Source organism: Lactuca virosa, chromosome 3 (genome assembly GCF_052849685.1).
Source record: "Lactuca virosa cultivar CGN04683 chromosome 3, Lactuca_virosa_CGN04683_v6, whole genome shotgun sequence".
NCBI classification, from domain to species: domain Eukaryota; kingdom Viridiplantae; phylum Streptophyta; class Magnoliopsida; order Asterales; family Asteraceae; genus Lactuca; species Lactuca virosa.
Window position 1 is genome coordinate 125,597,948 of NC_136428.1, and position 21,888 is coordinate 125,619,835.

Genomic DNA, 21,888 nt, shown 5'->3' on the forward strand with positions numbered 1-21,888 from the left:
GGGACCGAAGGTCCGAGGGTCTTGGTTCGGTCTGCTGAGCTTCGGTCCGAGAAGGGTGCTTCGCTTCTGACAGGCTCGCTTCTGACAATTTCGGCTCCGAGAGGGTTCGACCCTAAGAGGTTCGGTTTCTAAGAGGTTCGGTTCCTAAGAGGGGTTTCGGTTCCTAAGAGGGGTTTCAGCCCTAATTAGTTGTTTTTCGATATAACTCTCTGTTTCAAGCGGTTTTTGGCCAAGTTAAGGGTCGGGATGACTAAAAAAAGTTGAGAGAGATCTTGAGAGAGATTTGGGAGAGATTTCACATACTTGGAGAGATTTGGGAGAGATTTCACATACTTGGAGAGATTTAGGAGAGATTTCACATGCTTGGAGAGATTTGGGAGAGATTTCACATACTTGGAGAGATTTGGGAGAGATTTCACATACTTGAAGAGATTTGGGAGAGATTTCACATACTTGGAGAGATTTGGGAGAGATTTCACATACTTGGAGAGATTTGGGAGAGATTTCACATACTTGAAGAGATTTGGGAGAGATTTCACATACTTCGAGAGATTTCACATACTTGAAGAGATTTGGGAGAGATTTCACATACTTGGAGAGATTTGGGAGAGATTTCACATTTTTGGAGAGATTTCACATACTTGGAGAGATTTGGGAGATATTTCACATACTTGGAGAGATTTGGGAGAGATTTCACATGCTTGGAGAGATTTGGGAGAGATTTGATATTAGCCAATATTATCGCATAATCTCGTAATGTAAGGTTCTTGAATCCCGTTATATTTCGTTTATGATTGTTTTAAGTCCCCGAGAGGGTCCTTAGTCGTGTTTTGAAGTGTTTAACTCCCTTTTTAGGGTTTTATATTGCTATTCACATAGAATATCTGAAACACTTGAATTCTTAGCATGCCAACACACATTTTTACAAATTATCTTTTCTTATACAAGTATTGGTTAAGTTTGACCGGTTTGACATTGTTGATTTTGACTTTGACTTTGACTTGAATTTGACGGTTGTCACACTTTTCCTCAAAGGCCCTAAGCCTGATGATACCCGATCTTCGGTCACAACCCCGCAATAGGAAACAATTCAGAATAGGGCGTCACAGATTGATTATCATTTCACTCGTCACCACTTTCAGCGGGTGACTATTTCTCTTCCTCATGTTTTATCCACAATGTAGATTGTTGATATATTTACAAAAGCCTTGACTGTTCCTCAATTTCATTTTTTGTCTGAAAAACTCTCAATGCTTATTGCTGTCTCATTATGAGTTTGAAGGGGGATGTTAGCATAATAAAGTTATTAGGCCATTTTTTGGTTCGGGCCATGTTTCGTACTTTAACTCTTTAGTTGTTTAACCTAATTAGCTTTCCTATTTATATTTTCTTTTCCTTTCATTTGTAACTGTACTATGTATTATTTTTCAATAATGAAACCTAGAAATATTTGGTTCATTAGTTCACAAGAAGTGGCCAATCGATGTCTCGAGTCTTACTTATGATGTTTTACATGTGATGAACCTTGAAATTGGAGTAAATTCTTAGTCGAAGAATGGTACAGTACTCACTATCACAGTGGTATCGAGATGACCCCATTCCAGGCACTATATGGTAAGCCAACACCATTACTCTTAAATTATACACTCAAAAATACTCAAGTCCCATCTTTAGAAGCTACACTATGAGAGAACCAATGCCTCATTTATCTCCTTAAAGAAACCTTACAGAATACCAAATCGACAAGAATCGGACATGGAAACAATTCAATGTTGGTAAATGGCATTACCTACGCTTACGAGTCCATCGCCAAAGTTATTCCAAACACACAAATTTCAAAAACTAAGTCAACATTTTTGTGGTCCATTTATACTATTGTAGCATATTGTATGAATTTCATATGATATGGAGCTTCCATCGGAGGCTCACATAAACCGAATGTTCAATATGTCCCTCTTACGACCATGTATCGTCCCAACCATAAATCTAAGAATACCACTGCATGAACATTATGTTGATGATGACCTATTAGAGAAACTGGAGAGCATTCTTGATAGCCGCCTCATCGACCATAATGGTACCTCAATCAAATGGTTAATAATCCAATGGAAGGGTCATGACAAAGAAAAAGCTACATGGGAAAACCTCAATGACTTTCCAGATCTTGATGAAAAGCTCCTCTATAAGGGGGGGGGGGGGTAATGGTACTATCCAGGAAGTTGGATTGTCAGAGTAACCCAACAACCAACTTTATCGACCCAACAACCGAATCAGATGTTGTATAACGTCCAAAATTGAAAACCAAATATTTCATTTTAAAATAAAGGAAACCTTGTCATTCATTTATAAAGCAAACATTTGATTGTTTGAAAAAATAAATCAGAGTACTAATAAAATCATATGTGCACAACATCTTAAAATCATAAAATCAGATGCGATACAATCATGTCGTGCTCTTCTCCGTACTGCCAAAAAGACCTGTAACATTAAACTTAAAACCGTAAGCACAAAGCTTAGTAAGTTCCCCAAGATACCACATACAACCATACATAACGTAACGGGTTTGTTTCAACCCAAGTGAATGCTATGGGCCAAATCGTAGTCTTACAATCACTCCCTACCATGGGCCAAATCATGATCTTTCTTGCTATGAGCCAAATCGTAGTCTTTCATACAAATTCCATGAGCCAAATTGTGGTCTTTCATACAAATGCCATGGGTCAAATTATGGTCTTTCATGCATATGCCACAGGCCAAATCGTGGTCTTTCATGTGATTCACAATGACAAACAACACATCTTAACACTTAGTGTCCCACAGTATAGTCAGAAGACTCATCTCAGTCAAGAGATGAATCCGACTACTTGAAATCCCAAAGAATCAGCTACATGAACTGCCTAAACTAAACACAAGCTAAACCTCATACTATAGCTCAAAACCTCCAAATTTTAACTAAAAGTCAAATAGGTCAAAAAGTAAACAATCAAAATCAGTGGTTGACCCACCATGCCGTGGTCAACCCCATAGCCAAGCTATACGTGGGACATACAAATGCCTTCCTTTCATAGATAAGAATCTAGTGCCAGACAATCCGAGTCATAGGAGAAGCATCAATCCTTGTTAAATTCCTATACCCCTGGAATAATTTTCAGATAATGATATTTCTGAAATTGCACACTTCATTTTCTTCACATATTTTCAATATATAATTATCTTTTCTCCTTATTGTAATCATAACAACATAGTGGATTTTATTGACTTTTGTTAGATTTTTTCTATTTTGTCATATTCCACTATGCTTTGAACAACCATACTTATATATTGTGTAAAACTCAATTCGTATTTTTTATCTGTCTTTATTTATTTCATATAAATTAATGTAGAATACGTTTTCTTGTATTTAATTAATTTATCAATGTAATTTTACTACTTTTTACATGTATTGGAAATCCAAATGATGGAAAATGTTGTTGCTAAAATTTACCTGAAAACAAAACAGATGAAAAGTCGTTAAATTATAGTAGATGAAACTTCTCATGAAGAATCGATGGATTAGTAAGTTGCTAGTACTTGATTTTCCAGCAGTGAATGTCTAAAATGATAGAAAACTTCATTGACTTATTTCTTTATCTACTACATAATGATATTAAGAAAACATATGATCAGAAATTTCACCAGAAGGCATTCAAATGAATACACCTTATCAGGAGGCATATACGGAACTTCACAAAAGTAAAGGTATTGAAAGTACACTATATCAGTAAGAGATGTCAATTCAACGCAGATCCTTCACTAACAGATTTGAAACTTGGCGCATTGTTGGCCTTTCATGTGGATTCGAGTTCAAACATGTTCTTGAGATACTCAGAACTGACTTAACTTGTTTCTCAACTTGGGATGAGGGAGGAGGCATCCGACTATCTCCCACATTGATTGCAACCAGATAATCAGTAGACAATGTTGGTAAAAATGTTATGAGTTCTCCAGGATGTTTTCCCATGACCACTTCTAGTGCAACAACTCCAAAGCTATACACATCACATTTCTCGGTTGCCACCATTGTATAAGCAAGCTCTATATCCAAAGAAACATAAAAAAAATAAAACAAAAAAGATTGTATCAACGCCACGAGATTCTATCATAAATACATATATATATATATATATATATATATATATATATATATATATATATATATATATATATATATATATATATATATATATATATCGTGAAACTAAAGATGTAGAACTAACATCACAAGAGTATGTTACCTGGTGCGATATAACCATAGGTACCAGCAACTGCAGTCCAGTTGGACGAGTCTAGCTTTAAAAGCTTGGAGGTCCCAAAATCAGAAATATGTGCCTCATAATCAGAATCAAGAAGGATGTTGGCAATGGATATGTCTCTGTGAATTATAGGAGGTGAGCAGTCGTGATGCATATAAGCCAAACCATTAGCTACAGCCTTTACAATATTGACCCTTTTCAACCAATCCAATTCTTTTGCTAAGACATTGCTTCTTAAGATTGATCCAAGGCTTCCCTTTTCAAGGTATTCATAAATCAAAAATGAGTGGCGGGCATGGGAGCAATATCCATAGAGTTTCACTATGTTTCGATGCCTTATGTTTGTTAATGCACGTACCTCATTAAGGAAACCATTATGATCAGTCTCCTCAAATGATATCGATGAATGAATTTTCTTGACTGCTAACACATTGTTAGGTTGTAGCTGTGCTTTGTACACAATGCCGCATCCTCCGGTCCCAATACAATATGCTTCATCAAAATCATTTGTTGCCTTCAAGATTTCGTCATAAACTACATTTCCATCAAAACTTGTTATGGAGAAAAAATCATGACCTTCTTCGTCCAACTGCATCTGTGGAGCAACTTTTTTCCGTTGTCGATGAGCAATGATTCCACACATGAACAAACCAAGTAAAACTACCCCAATAAGGGGGAGCATAATTACAAGGATAAGCCTATGATGAAATGCATCATTTTTCTTCTTTTTAATTTGACTTGCACAAAGATCTAACCCTGTAACATTTCCACACAAACCTGGATTGCCTTGTATGGATGCATTCACAAAGTTAGTGCTATGGGGAACCGGACCTTTGAGCTCATTGTAAGATAGGTCGATATCAATCCCGCTAGGCAAACTTGTAAAAGTATCAGGAATAGAACCAGATAGTCTATTGTGAGAAAGATCCAATTTTTGCAAACTTTGCAAACTTTGAACTTCAGATGGTATCTCTTTGGTGAGCAAATTGTGAGATAAATCAACTTTCGTAAGTTGACCTAATTTACCAATCTCAGATGGGATTTTTTCACTGAGGTTGTTATTACTAAGATTCAAGTAGTAGAGGCCTGCCCAATAACCAATACTTGTTGGAATCAACCCATTCAATATATTTTTGGATAGATCAAGAACAAGGAGATGATGCAGTGATCCGAGCTCCTGTGGTATAATACCCGAAAGTTGATTATGAGACAAGTACAAATACAACATACTTTTCATCTTCTCAAACTCCCTTGGGATCTCACCAACCAAACAATTTGAAGAAAGATCAAGTCTTTGTAGTTGAGTTGAATTTCCAAACTCTGGTGGTATGCTACCACTGATGTTGTTATAGGACATCACTAAGGATGTCAAATTCTTGCATTTACTCCAGTTTTGAGAAAGCTGCCCTTGAAAATTATTGTGACTGACATTAAGGTAATTTAAGATTGGATAAACACCAAAACTATTTGATATATCTCCACTGAATTGATTTTGATCAAACCGAGCCCTTATTAAGCTAGAACAATTCTTTAAGCCTCTTGAAATAGAACCAGTGAGTTGATTGCCATTAACTATTAACAATTGAAGCTTTCCCCCATTGCACAAATCATCAGGCAAATCGCCAGACAATTGATTATTGTACATTTGTAGGTGAAACAATTCTAGACTTCCTAATCCCTGTGGAATTGTACCAGATAATTTATTCGCATTGAGGTACAGATACTGTAGGTTGCTTAGGTTTGCTAGTGTTGAAGGAATAGAACCACTAATCTGATTGTCACCCACCCCAAGCACAGTGAGAGACTCCAAATCCCCAAGTTTAATAGGAATGGGACCAGATAATTTATTGTGATGGAGGTACAGACGCTGTAAGTTGCTCAGATTTGCTAGTGATGAAGGAATAGAACCTACAAGTTGATTGTGGTTCAACGTAAGATCAATCAGAGACTTCAAATTCCCAAGTTCAATAGGAATGGGACCAGATAATTTGTTCTTAAAAAGGTACAGGTGTTGTAGGTTGCTCAGGTTTGCTAGTGATGAAGGAATAAAACCAGTAAGTTGATTGTCACTCACATTAAGATCAGTGAGAGACTTCAAATTCCCTACTTCGATAGGAATGGGACCAGAGAGTTGATTGTGGTCCAAATAAAAGACATTCAAAGATGTCAAATCACCCAATGATGAAGGAATTTGACCCGAAAATTTATTGTTATACAGACACAGATGAACTAACTTTGTTAAATTTCCCAGTGTTGGAGGCAATTCTCCTTGAAGAAAATTGTCAGACAATTGAAGCTTATAGAGAGAGGTTAGTCGACCGATCTCTTGTGGTATGGAACCAATCAAGTTATTTCCATTCAGGTAAAATATCTCAAGATTGGATAGCATCATCCCTATTTCAGGTGGGATTACTCCAGAAAAATTATTTTCTGAAAAATCAAGATAGACAAGTCTGGACAGGAGTCTGATTTCTGGTGGGATGGGGCCAAAGAAGTTGTTTACACTGAGATCAAAATGAGTAAGATTGTGTAGCAATGAGAATGAAAATTGATGAAGCGTACCCTTTAGTCCAGATGAACTGAGGTTTAGCCTCTGAATGCTCCCATCAGCATTGCAAACTACTCCAAACCAAGAAGTGCATGGAACCGATGCACTGGAATTCAAAGGGAGGGGAATCCATGAAGAGAGCAAGGAGTTTTTTGGGATTTCAAGGTTTGCTTTCCATTTAAGAAGAGCATTGGCTTCCTCCAAAGAAGCAGAAGCAAAATTTGGTATGGGGGAGAGTTTCATGATTAGTAGAGAAAAAAGTAAGAAGGTTGAGGAAGACATTATGTGCTTTGCCATGTTTTTTCTCTTTTTGAAAAAAGATAGTTTGTATCTGCCTAATTTATACTTGCGTTATTGCTTTCTTTTGTTTGTTTGTTTTTATTATTTTACTTTTTTATACATGGAAAATTTGGAAAAAGTCATTTATTTCACAAGAAATGTCTTTTATGTGATAAGTCAATGTTATGTTTTTCCACAAGGAATCTATTAAACTTTAAAATGTACATCATGTCAATCTAGGAAAAGACCATGGTTAACAAAGACATTATAATAGTAATTAGCTATCAAAAAACTAAACTAGATTTGATTTTTTACTTGTTCAACAAAGCATATACACACTAACTATAAAATTGTTGAACAAACCATATTTACCTGTTCAACAAACCATGACAATCTAGGAAAAGACCCATGGTTAACAAAGACATTAAATTCCAATTTTTTACCTGTTCAAAAAACAGTAGAGACAAAAGTAAGAACTTTGAGAAGTCAATATTATATTTTTCCACAAGCAATTCTTAAAAATTAAAGGGGATTGGATTCTTCCTGTTAACAATTCTTTCAGTCTTTTAATAGCTAGCGTTGTTATGCCAAGACTAGATGGTCCGGCCCTACTATGTTAACGGGTCAAACTGGATGGTTCCCAAGGGTCCTTAGAAGAACCTGAAAAATGAACGAACCTTGTGCATTCCTTCCACATGTGAAAGAGGCATGTGACAATGTAGTTTTTGCGTATTACTTTTATACGATCATCAATCCTTTAAAAATAAATCAAAATACAAAAATTAAAGACTATATAAAACTAAATATTACTATTTCCTAAATATTATTTCATTAATGCTAACCAAGCGTATGAGGAACTGTAGTTTAATCAGACTCAAATTAGTTTGACAGATTTCGTTTCTCCAGAAACATTATGCCAAGTTGCGAACCAAGCAACTCGTTATTTCTTAGTGTCATTTTCTACCTTTTCAAAATGAGTAGCAATTTTGGTCCCTGTAGTTTACTGAAAATCATAGGTTCGGTCCAAGTTTTGATTTTGTCAAAAAATATGTCCCAGTGGTTTTAATTTGTTGCTGAATCGTTAAATCTAGCCTTTAGTCTGTGAATTTCTAAATAGATTATTTTGCCCATGGACCAAAGCTGGAAAAACGATATGCCCAGGGACCAAATTCGTAACTTACTAAATATTATATAGGATAATATTTTTGATGGCATATAAGTGAATACAATATTATTGTCTTAGAAAATGAAGTATCTCACTGTTTAGCTTACTAAATTACAATAGTTGAATAGACTATGTATATTGTTGACTTTTGAATTTTGACTTTTGACTTTTGAGTTTTGTATGGCAATTTACAACATGCTCTTTCAAATTTTCATTTATTTTGTCGGTGACAATCTTTACAAGACACCCGACCGTTTCCATGGACCCCAGTAAAAACCCGCACACAATCTATATCTAAAGTAAATTACAAAAATAGTTCCTGTGGTATTCACAGTGTTAAATATATTGAGTATTGGTACAAACTTGTCATTTGAGATTATGCAGGGTGATAAAGTATAAAGTTGTTATTAATCAAGATGTTTGGACTGTTTATGTAACTTGTTGGAAGTCTTGGGTTAAAGCTGAAGTAATACTCTTTATGATTCCGGGTTAACACGCGGGTCATATCTCCGAAGTATATATTGGATGTTGGAGCAGATACGGGTCATAAAAATCATCTCAGATATTTTAAGTCCTCTCTTTTGTTCTCTCTGTGAGATTAGGGTTTTATCGATAGTGTTCTTCATCTGTTCTTGTTAGATTAGGATGAGTGTTCTGTAAAGAGTGTAGAGTAGGATTTGTGTAGTGAGGTTTTGTTTGTAAGTACCTGAAAACCATTTGTCTATTTGTCCTTAAATGATATAATAGATGATGATGTTGGGAAGATGAGTTTATACGTTTCTTTACATGGTATCAGAGCTTTAGGGCTTCGATCTTCTGCTTGATGATCATCTTTGTAAAGGTAATTTTAGTTCTATTTCTCTTTCGTGTTAGATCCTTGTAGATCTTCATTGCTGGGTTCTTCTGTGACTTCTTTTGAACGTCACAGGTTGTTTAACCTTCTGTGAATATCTAGGGTTCTTTCATTGATCTAATTGATCATCAATTTGGTCTGGATCAGTGATTGTTTTTTGTTGAAATTTTGGTACTGCGAGTTTTGTTGTGTTCTTGCAGGTTTGTCCTCAAGTGGAGATCCTTGATTGATTCTTTCTCATCATCGAGTGGAGATCCTTGATCGACAAAATAAACATCAATCGATCAATCCTGTTCTCTGAAATAACTCTTGATAACGGATTTCATCACCGTTATTGTTAAAGAGAACGGAGTAACAGGAGTCGATTCGTCTTTCCATCGCTAATCAACTCTGTGAGGGTTTTTTTGTTCCTTTCTATTCTTTTTCTAGCTGTAGATGTGGGAGATCCTGGTTGTCTTGAGTACACCAGTTATTTGTTTTTTGATTTTCTGTGATTTTTGTTCTTTTATTCTATCCTGGTTATCTGTGTTTTGTTTTACTCTATGGTTCTTGTCTTGGGCCCCGACAAACTGTGGTGACCATCTGGACATATAAGAATCATAGTAGGTTGATCATCTTTTTTGTTTTTTGTTTGGCTTAACTTTGTGCGAATGTGACTGATTCTCCTGTTGATACTGGTAGTAGTTCAAAGGACAATTCTGTGAACTACGATGATCCATTGTATATTCATCCTTCTGACAATACTGTAACCACAATTGTAAATTTTAAATTGACTGGGACTGATAACTTTCGTGTATGGTGTAGCTCTACGATAAGGAGTCTTAAGGCTAGAAATAAACTAGGGTTTGTAGAAGGAACTGTAATTAAGGATTCTAAAGATGAACTAAAATCTTTAAAATGGGAACGTGCTAATGCTGTAGTGTGTTCCTGGATTCTTGGTTCTTTGTCTGAGTCAATCTATTCTGGGCATGCTTATTCTGAATCTGATGTAGATATTTGGAATGAACTTTTTCAAACTTATAATAAGGCTGATGGTTCTGTTATCTTTAATATACATCAACGAATAAATTCACTTAAACAAGATGGGTCCTCTTTGTCTGAATATTTTAACAAGTTAGATACACTTTGGAAAGAATTTGATGGTCTTACTAATCTTGCTGAGTGTACTTGTGAAGCTGCAACTAAATATAATGATCATTCAAAACTCATGAAGTTAATGCAATTTTTAAGTGGTCTTGATGACTCTTTTAATCAAGTGAAGAGTCATATTCTTTTAATGGAACCTCTTCCAAATGTTAAATCTGCTTTTTCAATTGTTTCTAGAGAAGAGTCACATCAAAAGAATGGGGTTTTGACTTCTTTGTCTAATGTGTCTAAAACTCAATCATCTGCATTTAGTAGTAGGGTTAATGATAAAAAGAATTTTAACTCAAATAGAGGAAGAAATCAAAACTTGCAGTGTAAAAACTGTGGTCTTAAAGGTCATCTCATTGATAGGTGTTATAAGTTGATAGGCTATCCAAAAGATTTTAAACCTAGGAATGAGTCTAGTAATGATGTTCAAAGGAATCAGAATAAAACCTTTTCTGTTAATTCTTCCTCTGTTCCCTCTAGTAGTTCCTCTTCTAGTGTTCTTTCTGGAAATGATGGAGCTTATTGTTTCACAAGTGAACAGTATCATAAGCTTTTGAGTCTCATCAGTGATAAAAATTCAACTTCTGAGGATACTCCTGTCAGTGCTAATATGGCAGGTATTCCTTCATTTAATGTCTACAATTCTACCTTTAATCATCAAAAGTGGATTGTGGACTTAGGTGCAAATCAGCATATGACTTCATCTGAGTCTTTATTGCATGATATTGTTGATGTCTCAAAATTAAACCTTCTTGTTAATCATCCTAATGGTTCCTCTGCTAAAATTGAAAAAATTGGAAATTTACAATTTTCTGAAAATCTGACACTTTTTGATGTCTTTGCTGTTCCTGGTTTTAATGTTAATCTTCTTTCTGTTCACAAATTATGCAAAGACACAAACTGTGAAGTTGTTTTTAATGAAAACTGTTGTACAATTCAGGGTTTACAGTCAAAGAAAGTTGTTCATAATGGTAGAGAGTCTGGGGGATTATATTATCTAGATGCTTTTCCCTCAGGTATTGGTTCTTGTAGTTCTGTTAAATGTTGCGTTTCTAAACTTACATGGCACAGTAGGTTAGGTCATCCAACTGAACAAGCTTTAAACTCTTTAAAAGATGTTCTTAATTTTGACAATTCTTTTCTTCCTCCTTGTGATGTTTGTCACAAAGCAAAACAAACTCGTGAGTCTTTTCCTCATAGTGTTCATAGTTCATCTAAACTTGATGAATTAGTTCATCTAGATGTATGGGGTCCTTATAGAATGTCTACTAGAGAAGGCTATAGGTTCTTTCTGACTATTATGGATGATTTCACAAGGGCTACTTGGGTTTATCTTTTGAAAAGTAAAGATGAAGTTTTTACTAGCTTTACCTCATTCTTTTATATTTTGGAAAATCAATTTGATTCTAAAATTAAAACAATTCGTTCTGATAATGGAACTGAGTTTTTAAATCATAAAATGGAGTCTTTTCTTAAAGTAAATGGTATTGTTCATCAAACAAGTTGTGTGTACACACCTCAGCAAAATGGTATTGTAGAAAGAAAACATAGGCATATTTTGAATGTTGCTAGGTCTTTACTTTTTCAGTCTGGTCTTCCAATAAAATACTGGGGAGAAGCTATTCTAACTTCAGTTTTTTTGATAAATAGAATGCCAACTTCTGTTTTAAAAGGACAATCTCCTTATGAATTAGTATTTAAGAAAGTGCCTGTTTTTGATCATCTAAGAGTTTTTGGTAGTTTATGTTTTGCTACAAAACTTAATAATAATGATAAGTTTTCTGAACGTGCTGAAAATGTGTTTTGTTAGGTTATTCTTCTGAAAAGAAAGGTTATAAACTTTTAAGTCTTGATACAAATTCTATTTGTGTTTCCAGGGATTGGAAGTTTTATGACTCAGTTATTCCATTTAAGCTAAAGTCAACAACTGTTGATACTCAACTTGATTTTAATAAATCAGTAGACCCTTTTTCCTATGATGATTATAATACTTCAGATTATGTGAATGATTTAATTGATCTAAATGACTTGAGTGTTAATCATCAAATGGATGGCTCTAATGCAGCTCAGAATCTAGATGAATCTTTGTTTGATACTACTTTTGATAATAACAACCAGTCTAGCGGGGTATCTGAACCTTCATTTGATAGGTCTGTGCCGAGTCATTCTGATTCAACTGAGGAAAATAGTCAGTTAGATTCATTGCCTTCTTTAGGACAGTCAATAGGGGCATCTAGATCTAGAAGAGAATCTCGAATGCCTGTGAAATTCAATGATTATATTGTTGAAGGGAGGCATAGGTATGGAATTGAACATACAATGAATTATTCTGTTCTTAGTTCTGAAAATAAGTGTTTTTGTTCTAATCTTAATAAAACTGTTGAACCTAAAACTTTTGAAGAAGCTTATTTAGATCCAAATTGGATCGAGGCAATGAATAATGAAATGGAAGCTTTATATCGTAATCATACATGGGATATTGTAGAACTTCCTATAAAACGAAAACCAATAGGTTGTAAGTGGGTCTATAGAATTAAATATAAACCCAATGGGGAAGTAGAAAGATATAAGGCCCGTCTTGTAGCTAAAGGGTATAATCAAAGAGAAGGGGTTGATTATCAAGAAACTTTTTCTCCTGTTGCAAAAATACTTACTGTTCGAATAGTTATTACTTTGTCTGTGAATAAATCTTGGCCCTTGTATCAGTTAGATATTAATAATGCTTTTCTTTATGGTGACTTAACTGAGGAAGTATATATGAGTTTACCTCAAGGGTATCATACTAAAGGTGATACTTGAGTGTGTAAACTGGTTAAGTCGTTATATGGTCTAAAACAAGCCCCAAGAAAGTGGAATGAAAAGTTATGTTTTGAATTGTTTAGTTTTGGTTTTATACAAAGCAGAAATGATTACTCTTTGTTTATTAAACAGAATAATAATTCGATTGTCATTTTATTAGTTTATGTTGATGATATAATTCTTACAGGTAATAATGAGTCTGAAATTCAGAAAGTTAAATCTTTTTTGAACTCAAAATTCTTAATTAAAGATTTAGGAAAATTAAGCTATTTTCTTGGAATTGAGGTTTTGAATACTAATAAAGGTGTGTGTTTAAATCAAAGAAAATATTGTTTAGAACTTCTGCATGAGTTTGGTATGCTAGGCTGTAAGCCTGCTTCAACTCCTTTAGAAGCCAATTTTGTTCCAAAAAGGAGTTGTGATAGCAGTGATTCTTTACTTCAAAATATAATTGAATTTCAAAAGTTAGTTGGAAAACTTATTTACTTAACTATTACAAGGCCAGATATTTGTTATTGTGTTCAAATACTCGGTCAGTTTATGCATAAACCACATAAGTCACATTTAAATATGGCACTAAGACTACTTAGATATTTAAAAGGTAGTCCAGGTAAGGGAATTTCTATTGAAAAGTCTGTAAACTGTGACTTAGTTGGTTATGTAGATGCTGACTGGGCTAAATGCCTTAATTCAAGAAAGTCTGTTACTGGATATTTGGTTTATTTTGGAAATTCTCTAATTTCCTGGAAAAGTAAAAAACAAGCTACTGTGTCCAGGTCATCAACTGAATCTGAATATAGAGCTTTAGGTTCTATTACTTGTGAAATTATTTGGATTTTAAAGTTACTGTTTGATTTGGGAATTAAAAGTTTGATTCTTGTATCAGTTTTCTGTGATAATGAGTCTGCTATTAAACTAGCATTGAATCCTGTGTTCCATGAAAAAACAAAACATTTTGAAATTGACTTACATTTTGTTAGAGAAAAGATTGCAAGTGGTGTTTTAAAAGTTGAAAAAATTATTTCTTCATAACAAAGGGCTGATATTTTAAAAAAGTTTTTAAGTGTGTCACAACACAATTTTTTAACAAATGAAATTGGTTTGATAGATCCTTTTAAATAATAACATTTTTTATCTCAAATGTTAAGTTTGAGGAGGGGTGTTAAATATATTGAGTATTGGTACAAACTTGTCATTTGAGATTATGCAGGGTGATAAAGTATAAAGTTGTTATTAATCAAGATGTTTGGAGTGTTAATATAACTTGTTGGAAGTCTTGGGGTGAAGCTGAAGTAATACTCTTTATGATTCCGGGTTAACACACTGGTCATATCTCCGAAGTATATATCGGATGTTGGAGCAGATACGGGTCATAAAAATCATCTCAGATATTTTAAGTCCTCTCTTTTGTTCTCTCTGTTCTCTCTGTGAGATTAGGGTTTTATCGATAGTGTTCTTCATCTGTTCTTGTTAGATTAGGATGAGTGTTATGTAAAGAGTGTAGAGTAGGATTTGTGTAGTGAGGTTTTGTTTGTAAGTACCTGAAAACCATCTGTCTATTTGTCCTTAAATGATATAATAGATGATGATGTTGGGAAGATGAGTTTATACGTTTCTTTACACACAGATTAGTACTCTTAGTCCAACTTTAAAATTTTTGGCATGGTCAGTTTCTAAGGTTTCATTTTCTTGTACAAGTAAGCATTTAATTGTTAAACCTAACTATTCAACTTATATCTTTTTAGAAATGACCATTTTGTCATCAACCCAAATCAGTATACGTACAAACTGTATATAGGGGCCAAATCCATATAAACTTTGAACTAACCTAAGGATGGAAGGTGTCGACCCATGAAGCTCGGGAAGGAGCTTCGGGTTCTTCATTGTCGGGAACAAGGATCTGGCCACATCGGGTTTGACGGGAAAGAGCTTCCTCCAGGTTGTTCTTCCCGAGTTGTTCCTCTTCTTGATAGTTACCTAACAGCTAGAAATCTCCAATGACCATAATTTTTTTTTTCAAAAATTAAACTGTATTAATTAATATATACTCAATTTTTTCATTTTACTACACCATATCTCACAACATTCCTTCTCACAATATTTTCACAATCAAAATGGACTAAAGCCATGGGAAAGGTTGTGCTACGTGTTCAAAAGGAAAGAAATGTGAAGAGTTCACAACAACAAGCAACTACTCAATTCCCGAAACTCAATTCCCACATTTCCCACCAAACTCAATTTTCCCCATTTGCACAAGTTTTGACAGAAAACGGCATCGAGCGAAAAGTTGCATTTGATGGTGGAAGAATAACAAAAAAGAATGCACATCATGGACGAGGAGTTGCGTTTGATGCAAGAAAAACATAGAGATGTGGATACGTGGATCTAAATAGTGACACATGAGAATTTTTTCAGCTCGACATTGGTTGCGGTCCTAGTACGCAATAGTGAATTTGGGAAAAATATATATGGGAATAAAATGCTTTTTATGTATTTTGCTTATTTAAGCTTGTGTTTTTTTAAGATTTCTGTCAATTATTTTTTTAGTCTTGTAATTTCATTTACTAATGAATGTTATTTCAATTAAGTAATAGTTTTATGTATATTTAATTAATTAATTTTTTTAAATGGTTTATGAAAGGGAGGAAAGCTAGGGAATACCATTTCAAAAAGCTTTCAAAGTACATCCAAGAGACATTATCACATAACAAATTTCAACCTTAAATATCTCTTAAAGTGAATGCTCCAAAACAACACACTACAAGAAAACTGGCCTTTTAATGACACGCATTGCATGTCATAAAACGGTACAGATAAAACAGTACCTACGCTTGGTGTAGCTTTACTACGCTCAGAGGTGGTGTTTGTGTTTTGTAAAAACCTGTTCTGACCACTTATTGTTTCGTGACGCAGCACACCCGCAACACTTTCCATCTCGCAGTTTGTTTTTTAATAGGCTTATGATTAAAAAACTTATGCGCCTCCTCTGCCCCATACAACATTGGGCTTGCCTCTTCAAGCCTCTTCCTAACCTAAGACTGAAAAAGTGGGACATTGGAAAAAAAAGGCCGCTCATCAAAAAGAAGCTCCCAGCGTTCTTCCTTCCCCGTTGTTCTTCCTCCTAAGCTCATCATCGCCACTCACAGACCATCACAGTCACAACTCACAACTCACAGGGAACCTCTCCGTCGTTATTTCGACCCTTATCATCGGCGTCTTCCTTGACATGTTTTTTTTTTTCGTGATTTCTGATGTAGCTGTGCTATAATTGATTTTATGCTCCTGATTTCTAAAATCGATTTTTGATTTCTGATTTGCTGAAATGGTGTCTCTAATTTGTTGAAATATATATGTGTTATTTTAGGGTAGTAATTTAAGAGGGGAAACAAGTTCTTGAACGTATTGCATAAAACTTTCCATAAAATAGTTAAAATTTTACAAATTTGCATAAAACAACCAATAGGAATGAACATATTGCAAGTTCTTGAGTGGGATGGATTTGTATATATAAATCAAGTTCTTCAAGGAGATCATACAATTCAAGGTCTGAAGGTATCACCAGAAAGTTAGGTATTAGCCAAGGACAAATTTAAGATATTCATCTTCCCAAACTCCTTTGGGATCTCACCAATCAAGTAATTTGAAAAAAGATCAAGCCTTGTATTTGAGTTGAATTTTCAAACTCATGAGGAATTATAGAAGCACTAATTAGTGATCACTTATATATTTTGGTCTCTAATCTATTTAGTGACAGCTATAATGACAAAAAGTGACTACTGAAATTTTGGTCAGTAAATTATTTAGTGACTACTCCTTTTACTGGTACTGACCGCATCACTTTTGTCACTAGCATTTTTCTTGTACGGTAAGTTGATTTTCACTCGGATAAAGATCAGTGAGATACTTTGAATTTTGAGCTTCAATAGGAATGAGACCGTGTAATTTATTCTTATGGAGGTACAGACGTTGTGGGTTGCTAGTGGTGAAGAAATAGAACCACTAAGTTGATTGTGGCTCAGTACTACCAGTGAGAGAATTCATAATTAGAAGTTCTTTAGGAATGGGACTGATGCAACCAAATCCTGGAGGGAGAAGGATATGGATGGATTGCAAGGTCGGAGCACGTGCAGCTGCAAATGGCCTGTGTACCATCTCGGGGCACATTTTTTGAATTAATTTATTATATATCATGATATATAGAAACATAGGTGGAAAAGGTCAATAAAGGTCTACTGTTGTGTAATGGGAGGCGCTAATCTTTTTAATTCTTGTCTTAGAAGCAATTTTATAATTTGTTTTAAATGAAGAGTAAGAGGGGCCTTTTGCTTACAATTTACACAAAGCCTAAGTAAAATCAAGCCAACCCTGATGGATGGATAGAGAGTGTGGAGTCTTCTTGGGTTAAGCTTGTGGATCCATGAGCTTTTGATCACAAAGCAAAGCTAGGATAAGCCCCGTAATATGTTGGATTTAATCCAAATGTGTTCAAAAGAAGTAGATCATGGATAGTTTGTTGCTATCTTTTAGGGATTTCTTTGCTTTATGTAGTTCGTTCTTTTCATTTTGAGTTTTGAGCACCTGAAAATAAAACGAGAAAATTGTCCCAAAAGCTTCCCCTGTTCTTCCTCTTGTGTACTCTGTTGTTTTCTGTTTTGCACCAGGTGCAGGGGTTGATTCCATCATTTGGTATCAGAGCCCGGTTTATGCCCAAGTATCAACCCCGATCAACAAGTATGGGTGATAGAAGTGAGAAAGATGGTCAGATTACTTTGCACAACCCTATGTTGTCAAGAAGCAATTATGCTGCCTGGGCAATAAAAATGAAGGTGTTTATGCAGGCACAAGGTGTTTGGGATGCTGTTGAGCCCAGAACAACAAACACTGTAGTTGAAGTAAAGAAGGATAAATTGGCGATGGCTGCTATCTATCAAGGGATACCGGAAGATCTCTTGTTATCATTGTCAGAAAAGCAAACAGCCAAGGAGGCATGGGATGCCTTGAAGACGATGTTCATGGGGGCAGATAGGGTAAAGATGGCCAGGGTGCAAACTTTGAAGGCGGAATTCGAGACCCTAAACATGAAAGAAGGAGATAATGTCGATGATTTTGCTGTGAAAGTGGGTAATATCGTCAGCAACATTAGGGCTCTCGATGACAAGATGGAAGAATGATATGTGGTCAAAAAAATGTTATGTGCAGTGCCCTCAAAGTTTGTGCAGATCGCCTCAACCATCGAGCAATTCAGAGACTTAGACTCGATGTCTATGGAAGAAGTCGTTGGAAGATTGAAAGCCCATGAAGAACGGTTGAGAGGGCATGCTGAGGTAGAAGAAAAGAAGCTCCTATTGAATCATCAAGAATGGTCAGATAAAAGCAAGAAAAATGGCGAAGTGGGATCGAAAGCTGCAACTAACACCTATAGGGGAGGTTCAAGCAACTCACGAGGACATGGGAGAGGTAGAGGAAGATGCAATGGTTCAGGGAATTGTGGTGGCCGTGGCAGAGGCGGTGGTCATCATCAACGCAATGGGGGTCGTGGTCATTCCAATGATCGTGACAAAAGTACAGTGAGATGCTACAATTGTCAAGACATTGGGCATTTTGCTGCAGAATGTCAAAACCCACGTCGAGAACGAGAAAGAAATCAGGAGGCGAACTTGACCCGAGACGACCTAGAGGAACCAACTCTGTTACTTTCTGCAATTCATGAAAGTGACAAGGTGCAAGAAGTGTTTTTGAATGAGGAGAATGTGACTCCAAAGCTAAGAAGAACAGGGGCTGAACCAAACAAATCGAACATGTGGTACCTGGACAATGGGGCAAGTAACCACATGACGGGTCAAAAGGACAAGTTTCAAGAACTCAACCGGTCCATTCAAGGTTCAGTAAGGTTTGGTGACGGGTCACGGGTTCGTATCGAAGGAAGAGGGACAATAGTGTTCCTGTGTAAGAATGGGGAGCACCGTATACTGCCAGATGTATACTACATACCGAGTCTTTGCACCAACATTATAAGTTTGGGTCAATTGGCTGAAGGCGGTGACAGAATAGTGATGCTCGGATCATACCTGTGGGTCCATGATGTAAAAGGTAGACTTCTTATGAAGGTCAAGAAATCAATCAACCGGTTGTACAAGATAGAGTTAGAAGACATTAACTCACGATGCTTAATTGCAACTAGCAATGAATCATGCAAGTTATGGCACGCACGTATGGGCCATGTGGGTTACAATGCACTCAAGTTCATGTCAGATAAAGAAATGGTACAGGGATTGCCAAAGATAATAAGTCCTACAGGGATGTGTGAAGGTTATTTAGTAGGCAAACAAACACGAAAACCTTACCCCAGATCATACTAACTTCAGAGCAAAGAAGAGACTGGAATTGATACATGGGGATCTCTGCGGTCCAATCTCACCACCCACGCCTGCAGGGAACAGGTACTTCTTCTTATAGTTGATGATTTCAGTCGGGTTATGTGGATCTACCTGACAAAAGACCAAACACTTGGTATGTTTAAGAAATTTCGGGCAGCGGTAGAGGCTGAAACAGGAGAAAGGATTAGGGTGCTCTGGTCAGATCGTGGCGGGGAATTTCTTTCAAAGGAATTCACCTCATATTGTGAAGAAACCGGATTGATACGACACTACACAACCCCGTACTCCCCTGAACAGAACGGAGTGGTGGAGAGACGCAACTGTACTATTGTGGAGATGGCGAGAAGCTCACTCAAAATCATGCAAGTTCCCGAGACATTGTGGGGTGAGGCAGTGCGTAATGCGGTTTACATTTTAAATCGTGTAACCACAGGAGCCCTAGAGAACTCAACCCCGTACCAAATATGGACCGGAAGAAAGCCTAATATCGAACATGTAAAGGTGTTTGGATGCGTTGCTCATATGAAGGTGACCGGTACACATCTTAGTAAACTTGCTGATCGGAGTAAAGCGATGGTTCACTTGGGAACTGAGACGGGAACAAAAGCTTACAGGTTACTAGATCCAAACACCGGTACTATCAGCATCAGCAGAGACGTTTGCTTTGATGAATACAAGTTCTGGCCATGGGGAGAGGCAAAGAAAGTCAAGGCTACACCTGGAATGACCTTCACTGTTGAGGGACTTTCACCAGTGGAAGTAGAAGGAGAATTCAGTGAACCAGAACCCTACACACCTGTACACCATGAAGATTTCAATGATCAAAGTATGGAGATGCCAACAGTCGAGACCTCACAGGATCCAACATGGCAACCTAGCCCACATGAGAGCACACCCACATCATCAACACCAGAAAGCTCAACCGGCTCCACAAATACTATGTCAAGCTCTACTGGTGGAGGAGCTCCTAAGAGGTACAAACTTCTAACTGATCTGTATGATGAATGTGAACAGATTCTGCTGTTGAATGATTGTGAAGAACCAGCCACATATGCTACAGCTAGCAAATATAATGAATGGAATAGTGCAATGAAATGCGAACTGGATGCAATTGTAAAGAACAAAACACGGACTCCTGTAGATCTACCACTGGGACGAAAAGCAATCGGGCTAAAATGGGTCTACAAGGTGAAAAAGGATCCGAGTGGAAAGGTATTGAAGCATAAATCTCGTTTAGTGGCGAAGGGATATGTCCGAAAGAAGGCGTAGACTTCGATGAGGTATTTGCTCCGGTGGCTCGAATGGAAACTATCTGTATTTTACTTGCACTTTCAGGTAATAACGGATGGGTTGTGCACCACCTCGATGTCAAATCTGCATTCCTAAATGGTGAGCTGGAACAGGAAGTTTATGTGACACAACCGGAGGGCTTTGTGAATCATGATCAACCAAACAAGGTGTACAAGTTAACCAAGGCGTTATACGGACTTCGACAAGCACCAAGAGCTTGGAATTCAAGACTCGATAAGTATCTCAAGAAAATTGGGTTCAAAAGATGCTTGCAAGAGTATGCTCTATATACAAGGAACACAAAGGGAAAAACACTGATTGTGGGTGTGTATGTAGACGACCTCATAGTTACATGTGACTGTAACAATGAGATAACACACTTCAAAGAACAGATGAATAGGGAATTTGAGATGAGCGATCTGGGAAAACTCTCATATTATCTTGGAATTGAAGTCCATCAGCATGAAGGAACAATCACCCTGAAGCAAACATCATATGCCAAGAAAATACTATCTAAGACTGGAATGGAGGAGTGCAATCCTTGTAAGTACAGAATGGAACCTAAATTGGAACTAACCAAGGATGAGGATGGAGTACAGGTTAATGCCACGGAGTATAGGAGTGTGGTTGGTGCACTGCGATACCTGACCCATACCCGACCCGACATCAGTTATGCTGTTGGGTTGGTAGGTAGATTCATGGAGAGACCCATAGTTCAACATATGAAAGTAGTGAAACACATCTTGAGGTATGTGAAAGGGACCACAGACTATGGTCTGGTCTATGGCAAGGGTAATAGAGAAAGTGTTGTCACCGGATACACCGATAGCGACTTAGCAAGAGATGTGAATGATAGAAGAAGCACGAGTGGAATGGTATTTTATATGAATGAGAATTTGGTCGCATGGGGATCATTAAAGCAGCGTTGTGTAGCCCTTTCATCCTGTGAAGCAGAATTCATGGCAGCCACCTCAGCAACATGCCAAGCAATTTGGATCAGACGACTCCTAAGTGAAGTAACTAACTCCAAGATCAAGGCACCTGTGTTGTACATTGACAACAAGTCTGCTTTGGACTTGGCAAAAAATCATGTATTCCACGGGAGAAGCAAACATATTGATACGAGATACCATTTCATTCGTGAACGTGTG

The 21,888-nt window shown here is 36.5% G+C and overlaps 1 protein-coding gene across 1 annotated transcript; it reads right to left on the bottom strand.

Annotated features, from left to right (window-relative positions):
* Window positions 1–3,735: 3,735 nt before the first annotated feature.
* On the bottom strand, window positions 3,736–7,137 carry LOC145162598 (uncharacterized). The gene is made up of 3 exons (XM_079081697.1): window positions 6,386–7,137; window positions 4,275–6,313; window positions 3,736–4,074 (listed from the first exon to the last, which is right to left on the bottom strand). The coding sequence occupies exons 1-3, from the start codon at window positions 7,135–7,137 to the stop codon at window positions 3,776–3,778; spliced, it is 3,090 nt and encodes a 1,029-aa protein (XP_078937823.1). The 3' UTR covers window positions 3,736–3,775.
* Between the last annotated feature and the right edge of the window lie 14,751 nt (window positions 7,138–21,888).